This window comes from Mizuhopecten yessoensis, unplaced genomic scaffold (genome assembly GCF_002113885.1).
Source record: "Mizuhopecten yessoensis strain PY_sf001 unplaced genomic scaffold, ASM211388v2 scaffold716357, whole genome shotgun sequence".
In the NCBI taxonomy this organism is placed as follows: domain Eukaryota; kingdom Metazoa; phylum Mollusca; class Bivalvia; order Pectinida; family Pectinidae; genus Mizuhopecten; species Mizuhopecten yessoensis.
Genome location: NW_018480076.1, coordinates 1,626,942 through 1,645,331, shown reverse-complemented (window position 1 = coordinate 1,645,331; position 18,390 = coordinate 1,626,942). Strand labels below are relative to the sequence as shown.

The window sequence follows — 18,390 nt, the reverse complement described above, 5'->3', positions numbered from 1 at the left end:
CAATAGGTCAGTCTTTATTATATAGGTAAATTTCCCCTGATCTAACCATTTCAACAGTTCCGATTCAATACAAACGCTCGTACGACGCAGTCCGTCAGACAAGTGGGCGGAGGTGACGGATCGCGGATCATGACGATCGCGAGCATTAACACACAGGGTAGGCAAACACGTGTGTCACTGGCCTGCATGTACCAGCTGAGATGACAGCTGAGACGGTCCTCTCAAAAACGAAATACAGAAGCTAACAATATAAGGTTCTCTTCTTTTCTGATATTGGAAAACGGTTGGAAGGACAAGGGCAAGCGATTGAGAATATAATATATCACAAGGAAGCATGACACTTGAAGCTATCAGATATTCCAGGGGGAAACTCAGCATCCTTGACCAACTCCTACTCCCAATGCAAACACAGTACATTGAGGTTAACAATACCAACGATGGTTGGCAAGCAATCAAGAAGATGCAGGTAATTTAACTTATATTCCTACTTTTTGTACTACGATTTGGTTATAAGAACAAAATTGCAATGAAAACACTTACCTGTACATGCATTTCTGAAGTATCCGTGTATTGACTATTATCGAGAAAAATGTAAGAAAATACTTCAAATCTCAAGAATGATGGCATGTATTTTCATTGGATATTTTACAATAATTCATGAAGCTAACAAGGCTATTGATACAAGTCAAGCCAGATTGCCTGAGTGAGAACCTGAAGGTGTTTTGAATGGTGTACAGGTAAAATCACACTTGCTTTGCATGCTTTTTCCCAACTTCAGGCAGCCTTGTTGGCTTTATGCTCAGTTGTGATTTATTCAGTGGAAATATATGCTACTATTCTGGAGATTTGACACGTTTTCTTACATTTTTCTCGATAATAGTCAATAAATGGATACTTCAGGAATGCATGTTCAGGTAAGATTTTTTTTTCATCAATTCCATTATTCATTGCAATTTTGCCCCACTAGAATTCTGCATTCAAATGTTACTTTTCAGACAAAGTCAACAATATTTTCAGCAAATAATTTCTGCAAAGGTCATTATTGACATTTTTCCTGACATGGGTATACAGTGGCGGATCCAGAGGGGTTTTTTGGGCTTCAGGAAACCCCCCACCATGAGAATTTTCTTTAAAAATCATGGATTTTCATCATTTTCCTCAATTTTTCCCCACATGGAACCCCCCCCCAGATAGGTCTCTGGATCCGCCACTGGTATATACCAACCAACTTCCACATTTTTATCATTTTGAGGAAAGTTATGAGCCAGTATACACTGACATGAGCCTGTATGAAATATACCTTAGTTAGTGCAGGCAAATTCGCCATGCACCAAAATTCGCCAAAATATTTTGACAAGAAGAGGTATATGAAGGGAAAAGCTATTCTTTTAATCAAAACAGTTATGAAATATCTTGTAACAGAACAAATCTTAATCTGGTCTGTGCGACAGACATCTCGTCAACTGAACTCATTAATCTGAGGCCAGTTGGTTGTTATTTAGTGTAAATTTATTACATACACATGAAAATACCCATATCTATACGCTAATTGCAGTTAATGCAAGTAAATGGGTTTTTTCTACAAGTGTACTTTGGTACATGTACGATGTACTGACGATCCATTCCGAGTTTATGGAAATGACGATCGGAAAGATCCGCGATTTGATAATTCGTCAGTTTCCATTTTCATGCAATGTGTATTTAGAATACAATCAACCAGTATCTGTTTAAAAGTATTGTTTGCGTCTTACGTTCAACAATCTTACAACACTTAAATTAAAATATCATCTAGAAATTTTCTAGATTTATATCTGAAAGGAATTTGTTGTTGCCCTGAAAGTGCTGCTGTACAATCGCATGCTGATTGTACGTAGAGACCGACAGTTACCAAAGCGGAATGATTTTTATATGAAAAAGTAAGTACATTTACAACACCTGCAGGCCGGGCAGTCTTTGTTGAATAAGTATTCAAGCCTAAGAAAATTGTTTTAATTTGTCAGATGTTTCCCGTTGACGTGCAAGACTATCGCAGACGTACATGTGACAAATTATCCAAAAAGTTCGGTGGGGGAGGGGGGGCAATCGTTGAAAGCCTTGGACCTTCTCATCCTGACCCGATGAAAAATATGATATTGGGCAGCGATTTGGAAGTTTATATTTGTTAAGTCTTTATTGCGTATCATGTAAATTGACATCACCTCAGCCGATACCCGTCATCTTTCTTAAACAACATTAATCAGTTTCTTCAAGTTACCGAAAACTAACTATCACAACTAAGAAAAGCCATGTATTTCAATGTTAATCATTGTTACACACACACATTTGGAGCTGTTTGTATCAATACAGCTTGTGTAATATAAACATATTTTTTTTTACATTTAAACACTTAGATTACTTGTAAATTAGTTAAATGTTTGAAGGTGGCGAAACTGCCTGCACCTTTGAGCAAAACCACGGAAGCCCTGATGACGTCACAAATGTTGCTGCATGACGTCATTCAGGCGTGTTTACAACAATGTTTATTTATAGGCATTTCAGTCAAATCTTCTTCTGTATTGGTGCTCGTCGGCATTTTGATACATGCCTATTTGGTCGAATTATTAACAGAAACCCTTACTAATGTGACGAAATTTGCCTTCACTGACGTTAGTTACACGATTTGTCCAATCACAAACTGACCTGTCAGTTGACTATTACGTGGAACTATTTATAACATAATTTTTAGAAAAGGCCAACTGTTCAATTCAGGACTAGGACACAATCCAAATGACTATTGTATCACCTCTTCATATATATAAATATATTTTGTGACTGGATGGAGATATCTGATAGTGCAGAAATTCCATCAAGTCTCTTTGAAATATTGTCTCATCAGATTTGGTGGGCGCTTAAATTAATATTTGCTTGTATACAAGAGCATGTCAACACGCTTTCTATACACAGAGTGAACAATTATTTATATTAGCTCACCTAGTCCAAATTAAGCACAGGTGTTGGCACACTGTTGTGATGTGTATATATAGTATGTACCATAATACACATCATTATGCGTGGCCAGCACCTGTAGTTCAAAGGACTAAGGTGAGCTTACATGTATGTCATTCTGTGGATTTTATTGTCTGTCTGTCAACTGTTTCTTCAAACAACTTCTTAATAACCACTGATTGGAGTTCAGCAAACTTTGATTGAAAGCATCCCTAGGTGGTGAGATTCAAAAATGTACAAATGGAGGGGGCTGACTCTCCAGGTAGCTGAGGGGTAGGCCCAAAAGGGAAAACTATTAAAAACCTATACAGAACAGTTTATATCAACTGATGACCAATTTGATATTGTTACTATTAAAATCAGGGGCTTAAATATAAAGAGTAGATAATATGTCTTTAAGCTATTTAGCAAAACCATGGTCAGGCACTTTTAGATAGTTTGCGATTGTATATTTGAGGTGAACATTTTTTTTTCAATTCAACAGACCCGTAGGTCTAATAATAAGAATGATAACAACATGTGTGTGATACGATATAGTTACAAGGCACGGTAGTCTAGTGGTAGGATGCCAGGCTCGTGACGGAATGGTTGCGGGTGCGAGTCATGGCACGGCACTGTGTTGTATCTTTGAGCAAGATACTTTACTCTGCTTGTTCCAGTCTACTCAGCTGTAAATGAGTATGTGGTTGGGCTGTGCTAGAATTGTTGAATGCTAGCTGTTAGCGCCTAAATGGCAGCTCTGGCTGTATGCTCCCCAGGGAGTTGAGAAAGGTATTGGCTGGGTGCAAAGGCCCTATAACCCCGGATAATAATTTGTGAACCGCTTTGAGACGACCTACGAACTAGGTTGTGACAAAGCGGTATATAAGAACCTCAAATTGTTATTAAAGTATAATAAAGTCTAATATGAAATATAAGGCAGGTTTTCACAGCAAAGAAGGGGGTCTGCCTTTCATCTGCTTTCATCTCATTAAAAATCACACATCTGAGCAGATGTAGTATAGAATGTACTATGGTCCCTTGGCTCCCTATCAACATAAACATTAATTCAAAAGGCAATCTGGGGTCTAAACAGTCTTATCACAAGACCTCTCCCCTATCTGCAGATCATGATCACCGGCCATACAAAGGACATGCATCCAACCAATTAGTAATGCAGGGGTCAAGATTGTTCCTATCTCTCAGCACAGTCAGCTGGGCATTCTGACCTCCCATAACCTCGCTGTCCTGACACCCAACTGTTGTCCGACTTACAGACATATTAGTGACCAGGCTATGGTTTTCCATGAGCTTCACGCCATTTACAGTCGTCCAAGTCCATGTTATCATGTAATAACATGTAACATGGATTATTAATGTTGCCTGTCTGCTGCTATACACCCCAAATCGGTCAAGCCAACTCCAATACCTAGAGTTAAGCTGGACTGTATGCATCAACCCTATATGGCCCAGGGTAAGACAGTAAGTTGAACTCTAGGCCTAAGTGATGTGACTCCCAACTCTAGCCGACTTCCGGACATTTGAGCGACCAGGCTATGGTTTTCAATGAGTTTCAGGTCTGTCACAGTCGTCCAAGTCATGTTTGAGACGGAATGTTGGCCACAGCTTTTCAGCACGAGAGTGCTCTTTAGCACTATGGGGTCAATAGCTTATATTTATCAGCTATTCTCCATCAGTCCGTTGATGGCAGGCTTTCCTGCTAGCAACGTATCCAGTCAGAAGAGGATGTTTAGACGTCTTCACAAGCTCAAGCTTCCGATTGACGTTCAGCAACAACTAGGTTCAAGGGAGGTACTGCTACAGGTGATAAGCACTCCTTATCTGCAGACTTGTTAATAAATTCTCAGAATTTATCTTACATTGTTTATTATTTGTTGTGTAAATAAATTGTAAAAGCAATAACAACAACAATAGAATGTTGAACAGTAAGTTGCTGAAATAGTCTGCTTTTCAGCTGTTCCTTTAAACCCGGCAGTGAGGGCACATAATATCTAAATTATAAGTTTCCATAAGGTTAAAATGTATTGCCTTTTGATAAGAAGGCTGTATTTACAAACAGATTTCTTTAAAATAAACATTTTGTACTATGTATTTTAACTTTCATCCTTGTTTACATGTCAGAAAAGACTTACCGGTAATGAGTCTAAGCTTGGCCTCTTGTTGTTAAAAACACTTTAGAAAAAAAAAATTAAAAATGTTGTCAACATCCAAAGGATTTAACAAAGAGGTACGTAACAGATTCAGAATGACAGATATATTCATGGGTGTGATTCCTTATTTCTTTTTACCCTTAATGAAACTCCAAAACGGGTCTGGATTATCCATGAGAGTTTTGAACATTTAACAAATATTCATTGCATTTGTAGTTTTGAATGTTGTCAAATCCTCCTCAGACGGTAGAAATAATAAACACATTGAGGATCACCCTTCCTCACATAATCCTGTAATGCCTGCTGTTTCTTACCGCGGCAATCAAGTCATTGACGAACCAGACTGGTAATTTAGAACTTTTTAATTTCACAATTTTTACACACTTCGAAATAACAGAATTCAAAATATCATGAAAGTTATTTTAAAATTTCATTGACAGAACTAGAGTTTGAAATAAAAGACCAATCAGTTGGCTAGATTTTAATTATAAACACATGAAACAGAGGTCATTATTTTGTCATTGCCTGAAAGTTTCCTCTTAGCCGATTCTTTTCCCTCGCCTGTCCACCCACCCACCACTTGATAGTGTTTTCCCAGGGGAAAATTAGGTAGCAGATTCTTTCCTGCCTCTTTAAATTTTTGGTATTGGTTTGTGGGAAGGGGAAAACTATTGGCTGGTTGGTTCTTTGAATTCTTTCTCCTTTTGGTTTTGGTGTTCAGGGGAGAAACTATAAGCTGGCAGATTTGTTCAACCTTTGTACTGAATTTCACTTTTATGGGAGGGGAAACGTTCAGGCTGGTTGGTTCTTTCCCCACTTGGTGTTATTTTTAGGGAAGAACTATTTAATTAATTTTCCCAACCCCATTTGGTATAGACTTTTAGAGGAGAAACTATTAGCTGGCAGATTATTTTTTCCTTTGTACTGATTTTTATCCCCCGCTTTCACCGAAACGGAGGATATTAATTTTGGTTTGTCTGTCTGTCACGCTTCGTTTCTGTGCAATAACTACAACAAATATTAACCAATCTTCTTCAAACTTGGTCACAGGGTTGAATGCCTAAAGGGCTCGGCCAAGTTCAATGACCACCTTAATCGGACTCCATTTGGTAGAGTCATTGCCCCTTGAATAACGAAATTGTCATCATCTGCTGTTTCCGCCTAATAACTAGCAAATGTTAGCCAAATTCCTTCAAACTTGATAACAAGTTTCAAGCTATACATTATGTCTCAACAGCACGATACTCACATATTAAACCTAACCTCAATAATGTTAACCTACAATATGTCCTGCAAGCGGGGGATATAAATTCCACGAATTTGCTTGTTACTTTTATGGGAGGGGAAACTTCAGGCTGGTTGGTTCTTTCCCCACTTGGTGTTGTTTTTAGGGAAGAACTACATTGATTTTTAGAGGGTAAAGTATTGACTGGCTGTTTCTTAACCCACTTGGTTTTGCCCTTTTGTTTGCTTACAAAAAACACAAGTATGATGGGTAAGGTAAAATACAACTTTAAATGTACTCTGTTGTTATGATTGGACAGGTACGGGGAGCACCCGCCATAGCAATAGTAGGCTGTCTGAGCCTTGCTGTTGAGCTGCTGAAAACAGACTTCACCTCCACAGAGGAGCTGGGAAACTTTATCAGTGAGAGACTGGACTATCTTGTCACTGCCAGACCTACGGCGGTCAACATGGCTTCCTCTGCCAAACAATTCCAGCAGCGAATTTCCACTCTGCTGAAAAAAGGAGACCTGAATGTTGAAGACTTTAAAAAGACGTAAGTATGATTAAGAAGAACTGTTAACTGGTACCTAATTGGTATTTTCCTGATTTTAAAACAGTGAAGCGCAAACAAAGGACGGTTCATCAATTTTGGACAAATTGGTTTCCATATTACTGTTGCTAAGCCAGTCTTATAAGTTCCATGATTTTACTTTTTAGCTCACCTGGAACGAAGTGCCAAGTGAGCTTATGCTGTGGTGCGGCGTCTTTCGTCCGTCCGTCCGTCCGTCGGGCGCCAATATTTTACTTTAAACGACTTCTTCTTAATAAACAAAAGGCCTAGGGTGATGATATTTGGCCAGAAGCAAACTGGGATGAAGGGCTACCAAGTTTGTTCAAATAAATGACCTTCATCTATTTTCAAGGTCACAGGGGTCAAATATGTTAAAAACTTTAAACAACTTCTTCTCAATAACCAAAATGCACAGGGTGATGCAGACCTGCTAACCTTTGAATCTCCCAATCGGGGTCATGACCCCCATTGAGAAATTCTGTGGGGGGTGATAACGCGCGAACGAAAATTTGTGTGGAAATTTAATAATTTTGCGGGGTCTCGGCTTTACGGCGTAATATGTTTTGTCTTCTGGAAAGATCAATGACTTTTTTGAAATTAACAAAACATTTTATCACACCTTCATTGTTTTATTACATATTCTTAATCAATATACATGTTTTTCTTTTCCTAGGTGCATACTGAAAGCATAAACCATGTTGATTTAGTTTTGCACCTAACAAAGCACATATTGTATCATTTCCTTATTCAGATCTCCCTTCTGTCTGGAACTTCTTCAACATGGAAAATGTTCTCTCAGAGTCAGCATTACTCACTGAAAGTACCAAACATGCCTTCATTAGCCTTCACAACACACCAAACCTAAGATCATTCTCAAAGGGTTCTTTAACTGCATGCCTTTTGCTATCGTACGTAGCACCCGAAGCTACCGAAAAATGATTGGTACACAGTTTACAATAGGCATGATCGGGTCTCTCTTCTGAAGCCAGTCATAATCTTATTACCAAGAAGCATTATAATTATAGGCATACTTTTTCTTTTTTGACGATGAACACTAAAATATCGAACGTTTTCTCGGGTTAGAAGCCATTTGTGAAAGTGAAATGACAAGCGCGACGATCGGGATTATATGCATTGTAGTAACAGTGAACAGTACTCACTTTTTGAATTTGCCAGGCTGGTTCCGAAACAGGGACGCCGTTGTGAAAACAAAGAAAGATATTGGCTGGTTGCAAAGGCCTCATAACCACGGATAATAATTTGTGAACCGCTTTGGGATGACCTATGAACTAGGTTGTGATAAGTGGTATATAGGAATCTCAAATTATTATTATTAATTATAAAAGTCCTAGGTTATACCCAATTAAAAATACATAAAGATGGGATTTTGGTCTATCGTTGATCCTGAAGTTAAACCAAACCTTGTTTATAACAGTTAAATAATATTGACTGTTAAAGTGTGAATCCCTGCTCTATTTAATCTACTTAGTATGCAAAAAAGGAATTAGTGAAATTTTGTTTTAACCAAGAGCTTGGTAGTGCCGAAAAGGAGCGGTTTGTTTAAAATTTAAACAATCTTCTTTAGACCCAATAAGGCTAGAGTCATATAGTTTTTACCGATGGAAAGGTCCTAAGGTGCTTTATCAAACATTTTGAACTTTGTCATCAAAGGGTCTCTTTTTCGATAGTGTAAAATAGTTTCATAAATTTCTGTGTGATCAGAACTAAAAAAGAAATCAATATAGCCTTTGATGGGACACTGCGGGGGGAAATAAGTGTATTTGAATTAATGTCACATGTATATAATTTTGTGAAGTATCCCCAAAATTCAGATCATTCACAGGTCTAGATCATAAAATTTTGATCAATGTTACAATTGTATTTTCAAATTTTGTATCAAAAATATTTTTGTGTTCAATATACATGATATTTGGGTCATCCTATCAATTTGCTTGCAAATCCAGTCAAAACTACCATTTTTTTCCATACGTGTCCCTCATTTGTGGTAGTATAACAAGGTTTTCCAGATATCATGTTCATTTGTGAAAATTCCCCATCTTTATGAACGTCCTTCAATCTGTTTTAAGTCAAAACAAATTACCAGTACTCTTCTTCTAATTTTTGAAATTCATTAATTAAGGGTTATTATGCACTCCTTTCTGTTTCAACAATAGTTTAGGTCAATTTTGATTTTCAACTTTTTAGCCCCTAGCCTCTCCGATGAGTCCTAGAAGTCCTGTATGTTGCAATGTCATTCATTTCTGACATATGGTATCAACAATGTATATTGCTAAAAAAAATCATCTTTAATAGTAGTCGTAGACTAATGGTATAATGTCGACAACGGTGAGTTTATCTTTCTTTATTTTGAAAGTTCAGCCTTTCTCTGATCATTTTACATTAATTACACTTTTTTTATTTGATAATTTATAATTAATTTTGTTTTAAATCACTCACAGTGCAGTTCATTTGTATTTCAGAGTTGTCAGTGAAATTGAAGAAATGCTTGAAGCTGATGTTCGTGACAACCATGCCCTAGCAAAGTATGGTGCAACGGACATCATGGAGCGGTGCCCTCACAACAAATTTACAGTCCTCACACACTGCAACACTGGCTCTTTAGCCACGGCAGGGTACGGCACAGCTCTAGGTAATGACACAGGCAGACCTTCAAAACTGATACTTGGATATCTTATATTAATATAACATTATTTTAGATATCAAGTCCAACAAAATGGTAACTTGTGGGTGAGGCAATTTGACTAATAGAAAAGAATACAGATTACCATAATATCTATTCAAAATATCTTCCATATGTTCATGTACTGAGCATCTTGGCCTAGTTATGTTTTTGTATCAGTTTCTATGAAATGGGGTTCAGTTAGCTTCAGAATTACCCCAACGAAATGGGATCAAGATGATATTTGTTAACCCTTTCACCACTGTAGACCATAATGGACTCATCCATATCAATACATGGTAGAGTCTACTAAAGTTACATGGGGGTGAAAGTGTTAATTTGCCTACCTTGGTAGGGCTAATTATCAGGGATGGTATCATTTCCACTCGTATGTATTTCTAACCTCATCTTCCATACATGTAAGAATGATGTGTTGACTTAATGTTCTTTGTTGTGGTCGTCAGCCCATTCTTGAAAAAATGTTTGATTACATTCTGACTGACTCACTGAAAATGGCTACTCAATTATTTTTTTTTATTTTTATAGGTGTGATTCGAGCACTTCATGAGAATGGTGATCTTGATCATGCTTATTGTACAGAGACTCGGCCATACAACCAGGGAGCTCGACTTACTGCTTACGAACTTGTGTATGAGAAAATACCAGCCACTCTTATTTGCGACAGCATGGCTGCCATGTTGATGGAGCGCAAGAAGATCTCGGCAGTGGTGGTCGGAGCAGACAGGGTGGCAGCTAATGGAGACACAGCCAACAAGATTGGCACCTACCAGCTCGCCATTAGCGCCAAATATCACAATGTGTTGTTCTACGTTGCCTGTCCGACGTCATCGTATGATGCTAGTAAAGAGACTGGAAAAAATATTATCATTGAAGAGAGACCTGCTCAAGAGCTCACAAAAATCCAAAATATACCCATAGCAGCGCCAGGTAAGAAACACAGGCAAGGGAACAGTATAAACGCTCAAGTTCATTATTATACCAATAGCAGCGCCAAGTAAGAAACACAGGCAAGGGAACAGTATAAACGCTCAAGTTCATTATTATACCAATAGCAGCACCAGGTAAGAAATAAAATATACAATGTCACTTTCCGAAAAATCTGGTTTAGAAAGATACCAATCGTAGCCACATAGGTAGTATAGCAAGCTCTTTCCAAAAAAGCGGCATGGTAATAAAGTATGGTGAGGAAATATATTCATAGCCATTTATTTAGGTTGATAAGAGGAAAAGTATTTTGCAGCCAAGTCGTTGATTGCATTCTTTGTTCTATTAAAAAAATCTTTATTGTAATGTGGTTATCTTTTCATCCGAAATAGAATTCTTAAGTTTATGAAAGTATGCTGCTTATAAAAGTTTGTATTTAATGATGCGTTAATGATGTAATGTAGCTTTTACTTACCTGTAAACTGTCTAACAATTCAGGTATAGACTGCTGGAATCCTGCATTTGATGTCACACCTGCCGAGCTCATCACAGGCGGGATCATCACAGAGCACGGAGTCTTCAAACCATCCGAACTTCAGCATAAACTCAAACCTTTTATAAACAAATAGTCCAATAATACTCCCTACACAGACCAATAATGTATAGCCATATTGTCCTTTAATATTCAAGTGCGTTAGTGTGATTGAAAATTCAGTCCGTGCTATTTGAAACAAGTCTAAACAGAACCCTGTCTAGTCTGTAAACTTTGTAAATCGAACTTGTGTGTTAGAGATGTACACATTGCACTGTTGTAAAATATCAGTTCTGTATGCTGGAAACCTTCGCCCAGTCAAATTTTCGCCCTACGCTGATATAATCAGTTTTCACGTAGTATTATTTTCGCCTTTCAAATGTAAGTAAAGTACTATGTATGGTATATTGTGTGCTTAACAGATGGCAAAAAACAAAAGGCAAAAGTTAAACTTCAGTGAAAGTTTCCTGGTATACAGTATTCATTTAACATATCATAAATTCAACTTTTTGAAGTCATTGCTATTGGCTATATAGCTATAGTAAGTGGGAGGTGTCTTACATTATAAAAAACGTATGTACTGTATGGCATACATGCCAAGTCTCACAGATTTTTACTTCTGATAAAGTCTCATGGCGTGGGACATGAATTTACAGAAAGTCCTCAAAACCTCACGTTTTTTAATGATCGATCAGTGAATCATTTTCCCGTTGTTATTAAGTGTTGTGAGATAACTGTATCTTTCTGCATCACATGCCTGACATTTGGAATGCACTTCAACAATTAAGTGGTGGTAATTGTTAAGGGTTCTGTGATAAGAAATGTTTTGATGCAATCAAGCAAATTTAAATTTTTCAATTTGTTAAAATAAAATATTGAAAAAAAGGAAAGTTGTATTGGTCCTCATTTTTGTGTCGCCTGCGAAAAGCTGGTGACACATAGGTATCGCTATGTCGGCGTCATCCGCACAGAGGTTTTCGTGCGATAACTTGAGTTTCCTTGGGTTGATCAAACTCAAACATCATGCAGTGCTTCCTTACCAAAAGTGCTTGCTTGGGATTGCTTTTCAGGTCCGAAGGTCAAAGGTCAAGGTCACTGTTACTATAAATAGATAGCAAGTTCCTTAAAACTAAAGTATTCTTCCCAGAATAACTGATTATATAACAAAATGATGCCATCCAAAAACATAATCTATGATTATTGCTTACTTTTAACATTATTTCTTAAAATGAAAAGTGTATCTATTTCTTTGTAACCTCCCAGCTTCCTGCGCAAGCGACACATCCACTTCCGTGGAATTCTTGTATTGCATAGGTCACCTGCCTCAATTTAGCTTTCTGCGTGAAGTCATCTTTATACACAATTTGGTTTGTTTGTGCCCATCCTATTACATTAAGGTCATTTTAAGTAAATTGCCAGGTTTTGGTGGTGGAGGAAACCAAGTTCCTGGAGAAAAACCACCAACCTGCGGCCAGTACCTGACGACTGCCCCACCTAGACCTCGAACCTGCAACCTAGTAATCAAGACGAACCACTCGGTCACGGCGGATCCTTATCTTAGAAAAGTAAAATTTTAAGTTCAAATTGAAATTAATGAAAACACTTAGCCAGTTAAACAGGACTGACTAAACAGAACCCTTTCTGGAAGTAATCTGGCCTTTTTGATAAAACAGGAGTTAAATTGACGCCCATCTGAATTCTAGATTTCTCCCAAATTTTTTTTTGCATATATATTCATGTACGGTTAGCTCCATCGGGTTTTTTTTGTTTTTTTTTAGCTTTTCCTTTAAATAATGGTGAAATCAAGGATTAGTTTAAAACAGTTAATGGAATTTTATTGTTTGATTTTTGAATTGATGACTCAAGCTCGTATTTGTTAGTGATATATTGTGCCGGTGATATTTTGAAAGGCCAACTAGTAAAATGTTGATTATTTTGTCCGGTGTTGATTAACGAGTTTGGTGTTGTTTATTCCTTCCCCTGTTGAAGTTGATAAAGTAATCCAAGAAAGGTAAATTAGTACAGTATTTATATACTGGTATGGAATCCATTACCTGATATATCAACCATTTTTATACGCCCGTCAAATTGACAGAAGTATTATGGTATGGGGTTGTCTGTCCGTCCGGCGGAAACTTTTGTTTGTCTGGCAATCTACTCCTACATTTTTCGACCGATCTCTTTGAAACTTGGTATACAATATAATCATGATATGAAGTTGTTTCCCCCCCTATAAAAGAATTTTGATTCGACAATTTTTCCAAAATTTATTGCCCTTTGTTCATTTCAGTATTTGATTTTTTTTGTCTGGAGATCTCCTACATTTTTTGACGGATTTCTTTGAAATGTGTAAATATAGTTATATACAAAGGCTAGCTAAGGGTATTGCACAAACTAGAAATGTCCACCTATTATTAAAAGCAAGCTTAAACTATAACAAAATTGAACAAGAGTACCGCGGGGCGGAACAATATACCCCCGTCGAATGCCATATAGTGTTATATACTTTCTTACATTGAAATAAGATCAGCCTCATTCAAAGAGTGGTTAGCTGACATTTTTGGACGGATTTCTTTGAAACTTAGTAGGATAAATAATCATGATATGTTGTTGTGTTTGCTTGAAAAGAACGGATCTCTTTGAAACTTGGTATACATTATAATCAAGATATGAAGTTATGTCTCCCTTAAAAGATTTTTTGCAAAAGTTCTTGCCTTTTGTTCATTACAGTATTTGATTTTTTGTCCGGAGATTTTCTACTACATTTTTTATAGCATGTCAGCTGACCACTCTTAGAATTATGCCGATCTTATTTCAATGTAAGAAAGTATATAACACTATATGGCATTCGACGGGGGTATATTGTTCCGCCCCGCGGTACTCTTGTTCAATTTTGTTATAGTTTAATCTTGCTTTTAATAATAGGTGGAAATTTCTAGTTTGTGCAATACCCTTAGCTAGCCTTTGTATATACCTATATTTACACATCTCAAAAACTGGAACAGACGGACAACCCCATACCATAATACTTCCATCAAATTTGACCAGCGTATAAAAACTGAAAAATAATCTCTAGCAAACACTTTTGGTAAGGAAGAAATGTATGAAGTTTTAGTGTTAAAAGTTTAACAGAAACTTCAAGTTGTGAAGGTAAATTCTATTTTGTTCTAAATTGTAAAATTTAACAGATTCAACAAGTCTTGTGAAATTCATTTATTCACAAAATGAAAAAAAATAAACATGATTCAGTACAGATCAATCTTTCATCACAATATGAAATGAAAATTGTTGAGTTCCACTTTAGATGCTATTAAATGTAATAACATTTAGATGCTTTTACAAGTATTAGTGATTAAGAAATATTGTTGTTACTTAAAAAACAAATTCTTTTCATTTCCTGATTTGCAATTGAAGATTCCAGTTTGATAATTGTAGCTGACATACAACACTTTATATATTGATTCTTCCAAAGATTTTCATTCATGATTTCCCTGATAAACATTTAGCAGGTAAACACTAACATTCCACAAAAATCTATTTTCAGGATCAAGTTTCAGACAATTAAATTATTTATTACCACAGAAGTTCCAACACGAAAGTTATCTTTAACACTTCCAATGTCAGAATAAAAATTTGAGAATTTAATTTGCAATTGACTCCTGGAAAATTCATACCAAGCAATTGAATCTCACAAAAACTAAGTAACTGTACATTTACAACATCACATTGTCTGTATTTCCATCTCTCGCCAATCTTACATCACTGAACATCCGTTATAATAGTGTTCGATAAGGTAACGCGTCATTCCTCAAGAACAGTGGATGTCTGTTACTCAAAGTTAGCATATCAACGTGTTTGAATCGCATACAGTAGGCACTCACCTGGTGCCTCACTCACAACGTGTCGCTGCTGAAGTACTCGAATGATCCTTCATTTGACTTCTCCTTGTGAATTCCACATTTGCTCTTTTATTCAGATCATACTCTGTTAAACTTCTGACATCAAGACATAAATTTGTATCTGCCTCATCTTTGTGTATCAAGTGCCATTATTTTCAAAAACGCTGTTTTACTTCGAAGAAGAGTTCTTGCATCTCTCATTACAGGCATTTGTTGGTCCCACAAAGCACCAATCATAATGGGCGCCTGTTTATGTAAAGGATCTTTTACTCCAATCATTTGTTCCCATATCTCTCATACTGTTCGTCACAACCTCTCAAGTTCGGCCTGTAGACGTTTAAACTGACTGACAAGTCGGCGATGGTGGTCAGCCATCCTCATCGTCTGTAGTTCCACTAGGTACGTAGCCACAAAGTCCAGACACAACGTGGAGAATGGTCTCCTTGAAAATAAATACATTATATCAGTGACTCGTTAATGAACGCCTCTACATTATCTTAACACTCAGCCAAAATAAAATCTTCCTATAATCAAATCTCCAGATAATGAATCTTATTACATCTGCTATCTCTTTCTGAAATCTTTGTCAATAGTCCATCTTCTGAACCATTTTCTTAAGAATTTCTTTACATGTCTTTCTCACTATAATACCAAACCTGTTTCAATGCAAAATATCACTGGGTAAATGGTGATAATTTGACAAAGTTTAACTGTGATATAGATCAGGATATGATGCATGTTCTCCCTGTTGTTTATCTTAAAGTGAATATCAATATATTTTCAATACTACAAATCACCATGAATGGGAATTAGTGCTCCTGCTCCCAAAAACACATCCATTAGGATATAAATTCACAAAAAGATCAGAGATCAATGTACATTGTTGAATGGAGTAGGAATAGGGATATGTTATAACTTAAAATTCACAACTGTCTCTCCTTGCAAATGAATTTGGAAACAGCTTTACAGTATTAAGGTCATTGGAGTGTATTGATAAACGGAAACAGGAAGTACACCCCTAGTTGAAAATCCAATGTAGGGAGACAGTATCACAATTTCCGCAAATTCTAATGTTTAATATTAAACTGATGAATATTGTATGTTTATTATTGACAGAACAGTGTGTTCTCTCAATATTAAAGTATTTCAAAGCAATCCAGGCATTAATTCAGGGTTTTTTTATCAATGAGTCACATGTGTCCATTTTTCTGTACTTCAGGAAACCGGCTACCTATTTCACTACTGTGAAGTTTTTCTCTTTAACTCTTACCTGCAATTACTGTGTATATGGTTTTATTATAAAATATCAATTTTTATATCGTGTATAGAGAATTAATTTTACACAATTTCAGCATTTATAAAATTGATATACATCATCAATGCAATACTAATATATGTCAGTATCATTTTTATTGACATTATTTTGTAAAAATATTGTCTTTCATTTTTTTTTCAAAATTCACTCCTTTTTACATAATTTCAATTTAAAATCCTTAAAATTCTGACAACCTATATTTTTTTTGTGGCAGAAAATTTTCTTTACTTTAAAGCAATATAACTACAAAATTTGAAGAAATTCTACTGAGAAATGGTGACACAATCCTATAACCTTAAGTTAACAGTGTTTCATTTAGGTACAAAAAAAATCAACTGACCTAAGTTCAGATAAATGTTGATATGACAATCCCTCATCTGGATATCATTAATTGGTGTATTTTATAAGACACGGTCATCCTTTTTACACATAAAGCATGGCTTTAGTAAGTGTCTGAAGGGATTTCCACTCACCTTTCATACACAGGTATAAGTGATGGGTTAGCTGTGAGGTGTGCCAGCAGATTTGATAAAACATCCAGCAAATGCAACGGTCGTTGAATTGTCTGCCAATAGGGGTCCTGAATAAAAACGTAAGAAGAATCTAGACAAACTGCACAATGATTTTGTTAACATAGCCCTGATAATGGGGTATATATACATGTATGTGCCCCATAGAATTGTAGGTATCATCAAAAGTAGATTTAGTTTTCGATAAAAGGTGAAATTATTGCACCCGGTATTAGTATTGCTATTTCATTTAATAACGTACTAAAAGTAGCTATTGTTAACTAACATCATTGAATTTTTACTGATCATGCTTGCACTAAAACTTAACTTATGCATTTGTATTAAACTTGCCACAGTTTACACATTATATTCTCAGGAAACCATTAGAGCAATAGAGTAGGATTGAATACACAGGACTTACCCGAGACTTGAACATTCTGTCATAAATCTCGAGCAGTTTAGGTGGTGGCACACCTATCTCTAGCATCATCTCGTACACCCAGGATGCTGTGAAGTCTAGCTCACAACTACGCTGTTCTACATACTTCACCAGGAACGCTAAAAGGACACGGCAACATACTGTATATCAAAAACCTTCTGCAGAGTATTAACAATCGTCCGCTAAATGCCGCAATAATTGCACCAATGAACTGATCTAGTCCACTGCACTTCAAAAACATTTCTTGAATCAAATTATAAATTTCGCTTTTCCAAACAAAATAATGTGAGGTACATGAACATGTAGTCAAACCTGTCTACTGCGACCACTTTGAGAAGTGGTATAAAATGGTTGTTATAGACAGGTGGTATCATTAAGTTCAGTCATTGATATACATCTTGATTCTTTCCACTTGTTACCATCACTTTTCATTACTGAATTATTATGCGGTACTAAGATATTTCTAATATCAAATTTATACTTTAATTCAGTTTTACAGACAAAATCATGTGAGGTAAATGTTTACATTATCATTACATGAAGAAGTTGACATCAGTTAAATCAATTATGATAGCAGTTATACTAAATGCTATTTCAGTGGTACTTATTCAGACTCTCTTACCCAAGGGGAAGTATCGTTCTGTCTTGATGTACTGCTTTCCAATTGGTTCCATCTTGTTCCTGATATTTGTGATTCTCATAGGAGTAGCCATACCCATGGTAGCATCTACTTCTGCAAAAGGCAAAGATGTGTATTTTAACTTTGAAGTCCATTGTTTACAATAAGGTTTAATGAACAACGCATACTAATACCCTACCACAATGCCAGACCATAATTGTAGAGCCAGAAATGATATTTGAAGCATATCAACATACATGTGGTAAATAATGATCCAACACCATCCAAATTTTACTACACAGGCTTAATTTTACAAAAAAGGTAAATTTTGATTGAAATTTTTCTGAAACCATGAGAGTAGCTGTTTTCAAGATGTGCATTTTTGTAGTACATATGTATTGAATTCACTTTCCACCACTGACCAGCCTTACTTCATCAATGATACTCTACTACAGCTGTAAGACACAAGCTTAACTTTATCAATGATACTCTGCCAAAGGTGTAAGACACTAGCTTACC

The 18,390-nt window shown here is 36.3% G+C and overlaps 2 protein-coding genes across 2 annotated transcripts in view; one reads left to right on the top strand and one right to left on the bottom strand.

The window, feature by feature from the left end:
* Positions 1-78: 78 nt before the first annotated feature.
* On the top strand, positions 79-11,974 carry LOC110443704 (methylthioribose-1-phosphate isomerase-like). The gene is made up of 5 exons (XM_021488086.1): positions 79-466; positions 6,680-6,915; positions 9,414-9,583; positions 10,160-10,561; positions 11,057-11,974. Exons 1-5 carry the CDS (start codon positions 335-337, stop codon positions 11,185-11,187), a joined length of 1,071 nt encoding a protein of 356 aa, XP_021343761.1. The 5' UTR covers positions 79-334; the 3' UTR covers positions 11,188-11,974.
* A 2,314-nt stretch (positions 11,975-14,288) lies between these two features.
* Positions 14,289-18,390, bottom strand: part of LOC110443668 (nuclear pore complex protein Nup155-like) — a 32,789-nt gene continuing 28,687 nt past the window's right edge. Inside the window, exons 33-36 of the mRNA XM_021488031.1 lie at positions 17,875-17,985; positions 17,235-17,371; positions 16,778-16,884; positions 14,289-15,431 (exon numbers count right to left, since the gene is read on the bottom strand). Coding sequence (XP_021343706.1) covers positions 15,296-15,431; positions 16,778-16,884; positions 17,235-17,371; positions 17,875-17,985 — 491 coding nt within the window. The 3' untranslated portion in view covers positions 14,289-15,295. The remainder of the gene's footprint in view (positions 15,432-16,777; positions 16,885-17,234; positions 17,372-17,874; positions 17,986-18,390) is intronic.